The sequence below is a fragment of the Amblyomma americanum genome, chromosome 1 (genome assembly GCF_052857255.1).
Source record: "Amblyomma americanum isolate KBUSLIRL-KWMA chromosome 1, ASM5285725v1, whole genome shotgun sequence".
In the NCBI taxonomy this organism is placed as follows: domain Eukaryota; kingdom Metazoa; phylum Arthropoda; class Arachnida; order Ixodida; family Ixodidae; genus Amblyomma; species Amblyomma americanum.
The window spans coordinates 97,540,559-97,548,645 of record NC_135497.1 but is presented as its reverse complement, the minus strand read 5'-3'; the positions used below and the strand labels follow the sequence as shown (position 1 = coordinate 97,548,645).

General features: G+C 46.9%; 1 protein-coding gene across 3 annotated transcripts; it reads right to left on the bottom strand.

Moving 5' to 3' along the window:
• Positions 1–2,004: 2,004 nt before the first annotated feature.
• LOC144134157 (tubulin beta chain-like) lies at positions 2,005–7,883 on the bottom strand. 3 transcript variants are annotated; one of them, XM_077667124.1, is made up of 7 exons: positions 7,762–7,883; positions 6,947–7,055; positions 5,809–5,919; positions 4,670–4,914; positions 4,321–4,520; positions 2,381–2,817; positions 2,005–2,230 (listed from the first exon to the last, which is right to left on the bottom strand). In XM_077667124.1, exons 1-7 carry the CDS (start codon positions 7,816–7,818, stop codon positions 2,076–2,078), a joined length of 1,314 nt encoding a protein of 437 aa, XP_077523250.1. In that variant the 5' UTR covers positions 7,819–7,883; the 3' UTR covers positions 2,005–2,075. The 3 variants fall into 3 exon arrangements, with proteins under 3 accessions (XP_077523250.1, XP_077523254.1, XP_077523261.1); XM_077667128.1 differs by lacking the exon at positions 6,947–7,055 and having other exon boundaries at positions 7,762–7,870; XM_077667135.1 differs by lacking the exon at positions 6,947–7,055 and having other exon boundaries at positions 5,809–5,916; positions 7,762–7,870.
• Positions 7,884–8,087: the final 204 nt, after the last annotated feature.

Here is an 8,087-nt window from a genome sequence, read left to right as displayed (position 1 = left end):
TCTCCAGACTCATACATTCCAGAACCCAGTTATGTGTAGTCTTGATTATCCGTCACAATATTCAAATGTGTGCAAGCTATGTCACCACAACGCGGATCTCAACCATATATATTGGCAATGCCCTTTTGCCTCCCTGGAGGGAAAAAAAATTCTGTCGCTTGACCAATGGGAGGCTCTCCTATTCAGCACCGATCTGATGATTCAGACAAAGGTCGTACAACTGGCCGAAGACGCCGCCACAAGCCAGGACATTCTGGCTGTCGTTTAGGCGAGGGGCCTAAAGCCTCTCAAAATGTTGGAAATAAAAGTTTTACAATCCATATGCAGCCAAAATTGTGCGTTGCGGACTATACACTGCGTGCGGACTGTATACAGGATATTACGGTAAGGCGATAAAAATGCAACGAGTTCCAATCCAGTAGTGCACGAGTTGACGCCGAATTTCGCGTTACACTGCCGCGACTTGGATGCTATTTGAGCACGAAAATCCTCGCAGTCGCCGACGGCAACAGATGGCACAGATCCTTGACAGTAGCCTCGACTTGCAGACAATCAGTCGTAATTACACCAGCGGAAGCCCCATCGAGAAGGCTTCCCAAATATTCCGCCATGGGGGTACCAGCTGAGAACCACTTACCATGACATGGGCTCTACACACCGGGAATCAATTCACGAACGCCACAGCTCGCGGTCATAAAACCAAGCGGTAGTCGACGAAGTGGGAACCTATCCTGTAATGCAAACGTACTACGGAGACATACTTGGGCCCCTCAGGGACATCAGGAAGCGCTTTCCTACCTGCCATGCAAAACTTGGAAGGATCACTTAAGCTCCGCCCTAAGGGTATAACGCGGTAGCGCAATCGGTTAATTACCATATATGCAAACGGTCGTTCTCTATTTTGCATCCAAAAATACCTGGGCATTCAATACCTGGGCAATCAAGAGCTTGCGATTTTTCATTCACAACACCGAAAACACGAACATCGGCACTGGATTTTCGGGTGAACGGGGCCTTTACCGCTATCGCGTTAAGAGCTGGTGATGCTGACGCTAAACTGCTATAGAGACAAAGAGCTGTTTACCCCAGGCCCTCGCCGGAAATATCGCTCCCGCCTCCAACCATAGGGCTTTCAGATCACGAAAGCTCGCGTAGCTTCCAAAGCTCATACCCTCCGTTTCCGTGGACACCACGCTAAGGGATTCTGAATCAATAGCGCAGAATTCAACACGGGCAATGTTCGTTGAGTATTAAGGGTTGAGGGTTCCTCACAGTGGCGAATCGCCAAAGCCTTTGGCGACGAACCTTTCTGCGCTGCGTCCCGTGTTAGGGCTATGCCGCTCACAGAAGGACGAGATAGTCCGATCACTACAGGTTCAGCAGCCCCGAGGAGCTCGACTATCGCTGAACAATGAATTGGTGAAGCAGCCTCAAATGCTACTTGATGTCCTGTCGGCGTCTTCTCAACGTGTTTTCCTTCCCTCAAGTAGAAGAGCCTCTCAAAGAAAGTGATTCGATCGTCCTAGTATTGACCAAGATCCCGTCACTGAAATTTTTGTTAAAAATCGTAAAAATATGAGACATAAGATGATGGCTAGATAATACGCCAAAAAAACTCAGCCAAATAACACTGAGAATAATAAGCAAAATGTATTCTCCGTAGCGATGTTCTAAAAACCGGCTCGTCTCATATCAGTTTCGACAGCACAGAGAATTTTCCACATCATCAGAGAGGAAGTATCCGAGACCAATAATAGCTCATCAAAACTTGTTTTCCTTAAGATCACCTTGCGTTCGCTCTATAAGTGGTTCGATGAGAAGATTTTAACAGATTTTAGAGTTTCGTCAAAATGCCGAAAACGCCGGTCACACGGCTATTTACAGATGTGCGCACATTGCAATACAGTAAGGTTTAGCTGCTTTGCGTGACCATCCTTGTGACGCAGTCCGGGCCTACGACATACTGAAGTGCACAAGCACCTGGCTCAAAAAGAAGGATCCATGACAAACAAAGACTTTATTGTAAAGCGAAAGAAAAAAGCAGTGCACACAAAAAACTAGGCCTCTGCCTGGGTCTACTCGAATTCCCCCTCGTCATCAGCTGTCGCCTCCTGGTACTGTTGGTATTCTGACACCAGTTCGTTCAAGTCGGACTCTGCCTCGATGAACTCCAACTCGTCCATGCCCTCTCCGGTGTACCAGTGCAGAAAGGCCTTGCGGCGGAACATAGCTGCAAAAAAAATAATATATCAAGCAGGCGGGGTCACACTCCTAGAACTGTCCCCGAAAATGCGCTGTTCCAGACAATCGACAGCAATGGGTAGCGACAATGAAAGCATGTGCTTTTAAGAAGCACTTTCAAATCAAACACGATGGTCACCTGTAAACTGCTCGGAGATCCGCTTGAAAAGCTCTTGAATGGCTGTGCTGTTCGCAATGAAAGTAGCAGACATCTTCAGACCTCGAGGCGGTATGTCACAGACAGCTGTCTTTACGTTGTTCGGGATCCATTCAACGAAGTAACTCGAGTCTTTGTTCTGGATGTTGAGCATCTGGTCATCGACTTCTCGCATGCTCATTCGGCCTCTGAAGACAGCAGCAACTGTCAGGTAACGACCGTGGCGGGGGTCGCAAGCAGCCATCATGTTTTTGGCATCGAACATCTGTTGCGTCAGCTCCGGCACAGTCAGAGCCCGGTACTCCTGGCAGCCGCGGGACGTGAGTGGAGCAAAGCCAGTCAGGAAGAAGTGGAGGCGAGGGAAGGGCACCATGTTAACGGCCAGCTTGCGAAGATCAGCATTCAGCTGCCCAGGAAATCTGTGAGGAATGGGACGGTGCTTGATTAGAAGCCCGCTTAATTCACAAGGGGAGAGAGAATTTACAGAGGTATGTTGGGCGCTCTTGTTTGGGAGCAGTCAGAACAAGATTGTGGTAAGATTATGCAGCAGCTACAACGGTCAGTGGAGGCATCTTGTAGAATGTCGCGATTGTTGCCGCTGTTCATTCAAAGCTTTTGAATATCGGGTCATCAAATTTGAAATTCAGTTCTCTTCACGCCAGTGCAGACAACGAAGCCCAGTGAAAGAACGAACTCATGGAAATTTCAGACGTTACATAGTTTACACTTTGCCAGTCTGTTCTAGAGAACATTAAAACTGCATGCCTGTTATCTGCCTCAAATAACAACTGCGGAGAAACAAAGCAGCTCCAGTAAGATAACATGATTTCTTCTGTTGCTGGTTTCGATTCATTGGCAAAATCACAAAAAATAAAAATGGATTCTTCACGTGGTCACTGCTTCGTATCCAGCTTCAAAGGTTATACAAATTACTACATTAGGAGAACATCGATGGGTATTAACTTCACCGGTCTGCCGGTTGTCGTGGCACTTTAAAATTATGTGATCGTTCTCCAGGCCCTAAAACACCATCCCCCAACAATGGCGACCAGTATTTATTCCATACTGACTGCTCAGCAGGCTAATGTGGTACTCTGCTCCCAACTTCCTCAGGAAGTGCCACTATTTATCGAAGAAAAACTTCCATACCAAAACGTGGAAATTTGTATTCCCTTTTCCCGAAGAGAAAACGGGGATAACTGATTTCACTGTACGTGAGGCTTTATATGGAGGTCCTGTACGCTAGGATTAAGGAGCTGAACGAGATAAATGTGCGCTTTATAAAGAAGAAATAGTTCAAAAAGCATTCTCCAGTGACACACACCTAAATTATTTTGAAGAGATTTGATATGTTTGCTTTTTGAACAGAGTAGTTTTTCATCATTTACAGCGCGAGGCCTTAATTTACCTTTTCGCCTCATGAGTTTTCTGAGGTACAGTGGTTAAACAAGGCCATTTTATTCCCAATGTGTGCAATCGCATGCCGTAGATTAGGCGCCGCTCCATTATTCCCGACGACAGCCGCCTTCTCGTTATTGCTGCCGCTGCCGAATTCACTTTCCTTGAAGTGATTTTCAAAGCTTCCTTGAGCAGCTGCTTTGCTGGCTATAGCAGGTGCGGTGTTTGTGAGTTTTTATGCGGACGGTGAGGGTGCTTTTATTTGCTTTCTTGCTCGTCATTGTATTTTCTGAAAATATTGCCACCACATGCACTTTATACATGGAGGTTAGCTGTAGTGTATTACTCTAAATATTTTGTAAAAGACCTTGGCGACCGCAGTCTTTGCAGTGCTTGTTCCATAATGAACCGATCACTGCCGTCGGAACTAGCAATTCGGCGGATGGTGTCGACCTCTTTGGGCTCTTTATGATCATGCATGAGGCGCTTAAGTGGCCCCTTGAACGAAGCTGCGAAATACTTACCTCAGGCATGTGGTCACACCCGACATAGTTGCAGAAACCAAGTGGTTAAGGTCTCCGTAGGTGGGAGTCGTGAGCTTCAGCGTCCGGAAGCAGATGTCGTAGAGTGCTTCGTTGTCGATGCAAAAGGTCTCGTCGGTGTTCTCCACAAGCTGATGCACTGACAAAGTAGCATTGTAGGGCTCGACGACAGTGTCCGAAACCTAGAGGTAGCCGCAGGAAGAGAATGAGAACTTTGTGCTTAACGACTAATCAAAATTCAAGGAAGACGCCTTATAAAGCAAGGCCGAAATGTCATGTTTGATTCGTTTTAAAGATGCTGAAATTGGGTCCTGCAGATAATGTCACACACCTTTGGAGAGGGCACTACACTGTAGGTGTTCATGATGCGATCGGGGTACTCTTCACGGATCTTCGAGATGAGCAGTGTGCCCATGCCAGATCCAGTACCACCGCCCAGGGAGTGGGTCAGCTGGAATCCCTGCATGCAGTCGCAGGATTCCGCCTCCTTGCGCACAACGTCGAGCACAGAGTCCACCAGTTCAGCACCCTCGGTGTAGTGGCCCTTGGCCCAGTTGTTGCCAGCACCACCCTGACCTGAAGGGGCAGGTTGTGAAAGGCGCATACTTGCACAAACTGTATCCTGAAGAAAATCAGTACTGGAATATGCAATAAAGGAAAGCAACTATCCAAACACACTTCACACAGAAGCCAGAAAGGCAACAATGGCCGTAGCCAATAGGGGGATTAACACCGCATTTCATAGGTAAAGTTAAGTTTGGATAATATTAGGATGCTGTTACGTGTGAATTAATTTAATTAGTTTTCAGGCATGTAAAGACTATAACAAGTGATGGCTATGTTTTACTCGGCCTTCAGAACTCAATCTCGGCACTAAGTCACTCTGGTTAAAGAGCTATGTGGCAGACAAGACGAGGACAGAAGGAGGCTCTCTGCAGGACCCATCTTTTATCGCTGTCCTAATTTTTTTTTGCACTCTGCCAGATTTCTCCCGCTGAGGACTACATCCAGTCATTAATTAATATGTCACATATCCGTTTTGCTGGAGTGATGTGGGGCGTTGTGTTCTGCGGTGTACCAACTGCGGATAGAATCTTAATTTGGAAATAGCACATATATTGCCACTCTCGTACTTACGCCCGTTTCGCTGCACATTAAAGTCGTGTTGAACCTTCAAGCTTACGCGTGAGTATTGGGGACCCTTCTAACGGAACTTATAAAAATGACTTCATATTCAACTCAAAGGCACTTGATTTCGTGGCTGCATGAAATTGACTGGCACGTGGACTGGATTGAACTCAACAAGGGTACGCAGTGCGTACAGAGATATGGGCACAAATTTTAGCAATTCTGCGCATTAAAGTTTAGTCTATATCGTGCGCTCTTGTGAGTGTGCCGATTTAGTGTGCTTTAAGATGGAATGGTGCAAAATTAAATATGTTGCTCAGGAAATGACGAGCAACTTCTTACCGAACACGAAGTTGTCCGGCCGGAATAGTTGTCCGAAGGGTCCCGAGCGGACGGCCTCCATGGTTCCCGGCTCCAGGTCAACCAGGATGGCCCGAGGCACGTATTTATCTCCTCAAACAAAAAATAAATGTCACTTAGGTGCAACAAAAGTACGTTTGTGTGGTTACAAGCCATGCGTGCATCACAAAGAAATAAGCAAAAGAAGCAAAGAAAAGAGATCCTGCTAACAATAAAGATGTGACAGCTGATAAAAGCAGCACAATAATAGCCCTAGACCCCCTCCCCCCCCCCCCGTCCAATCCTTAAACAGCAGCTTCAACAATATTTATTAAATTTGGTTGGAGTAGCAAAACCAATTACAATGTGATTAGGATAATTTAAATGCATTAAAATATAGTTACTGCAATTAACGTTGCTTTAAGCCATTCTGTTCTCTATTACTAAACGTTTAATGCGGTACATAGTATTATAATTGGTAAGGCGCTACTGGGTTATCAGAGGGGCAGTAATGCAGGCGTACGGACTACTTTGGTCCACTTGGGGCTGTTTCACGTGCAATAACATCACCGAGCACATGTCTTAACATTTAGCCTACATTGAAATGCGGCCGCTGCCTCAAGATGCGATCCCACGATGACGCTAAAGCCGAACGCCATAGCCACTGAAGCACAACAACGTTACTGTTGGCAAACATGGCGTTTAAAACTTTTATCCCACCCACGACAACACGGGGAAACTTTGTCGAGGTGAGACTAACGGTATGTCATCGTCAAACCTGACCAGGTTATGATTCATGACTCCGTCAGCGGAATTGTGAACAATCCTGATTTGTGAGAAAAAAAAATCGTTTTTGATGAAGAACGTTCGAAGTGAACCTAGATGTGCTGAAAAAATGTGGCCTGAACAACTGCACTGGCATAACATGCCGCAAGCAGAAGAGGCCATGACGCGTTCAGTGCGGCTAATCAAAATCATCCGCGATCGGTTTTACGGTGTAAAACTCGCCAGGGCGTGCCGCTCAAGATGCTCCGCTGAGAGGCCAGGGGTCAGTTTAACAGCGTTAAAGGGCAAAGCGCGCTCTACGGTACGAGAAAGTTCCAAAGTGAAATTATCAACCGAAATACAGGAAGGCGTGTACCGGGGGCCTCGTTGTAGTAGACATTGATGCGCTCCAACTGGAGGTCGGAATCACCATAGTAGGCTCCGCTGGGATCGATGCCGTGCTCATCGGAAATGACCTCCCAAAACTGCAAACGTGTAAAGACATCGGTACTCATCATGGTGTCACAGTGAGCAGCGACCACTATCAAAGCACATTTAGAGACATGAATTCGCTTCTAACACGAAATAACTCCAAAGACCTTAAACATCATAGCTGAAACCGGTTCAGGTGGCATTCTGGGGCTCATAATCATCAGCGTTCCTGATGGCGAAAAACTGGCAGAGCCTAAAGCACTTCAGTCCATTGAATAGCGTCAGGCGCAAAACCTAGACGATACGGGAAAAAATCCCATTAAAGTATCCCCGGCCTCCGCGTGATCCCTTTTGAGGCAGTCAGTGGGCCTAAGACTGCTACATGTCTCCTCTCCGCCAAGAACGACGGTAAAGGCTCAGGTAGGTGACATAAACCAACAAGACACTCAAATAGCGAGCGGCAAGTAAAATGTCAACTCGAAAACAAAGGTCAAGATCCAGAGATTACACTTGCGCCGGGGCGCAAAGTGCTACGCACAGAAGGCACGACTAAGTACAAAAGCAGTGCGGCTACTACCAGCCATGACTTTTTTACAAGTTAAGTACTTAAACCCGTAGCCTGAAACTACATCCTAGAGCACGGTGTTAAGGCCGCAACGCAATCGCTAGCGTAAAACGCTTCGGAACAGGCACTGAGGTCGTAAGAATGTCGCGACAGCTCCGGCCACGAAATATCCCGAGGCGAAAGAGGCGGCTTACCTTCGCTCCAATCTGGTTTCCGCATTGGCCTGTCTGGATGTGGACAATCTCGCGCATGATGGATGCCACTCCGCGACTCAGTTGCCAAGGTGCCGACTGCCAGCCTGGGTCAGGGGTCCACGTATCTGTAGCCTTGCGCTGCAACGTCGCTAACTTCTTCTTCAACTGTTTTCCTATGTTTACACGTGGCAACTTGATAGCACCTAAGAAAGCGCTACAGGCTGTTTCTCCCAAGGTAAATGTGCCTTTGAGTCCGTATGTAAGACTTTCAGTTCACGTAATAGATGCCGTGTAGAGCATATGCGCAGTACAATACGAACTTTTTC

What these genes read in the sequence shown, in the direction of transcription:
- LOC144134157 (XM_077667124.1), bottom strand. Translation starts at nt 7,818, where the DNA reads ATGCGCGAGATTGTCCACATCCAGACAGGCCAATGCGGAAACCAGATT. An exon ending in GAAACCAGATTGGAGCGAAG is followed by an intron (nt 7,056 to 7,761) that starts GTAAGCCGCCTC and finishes ACACGTTTGCAG; the next exon opens with TTTTGGGAGGTCATTTCCGA. An exon ending in GCCGGACAACTTCGTGTTCG is followed by an intron (nt 4,915 to 5,808) that starts GTAAGAAGTTGC and finishes CTGCCCCTTCAG; the next exon opens with GTCAGGGTGGTGCTGGCAAC.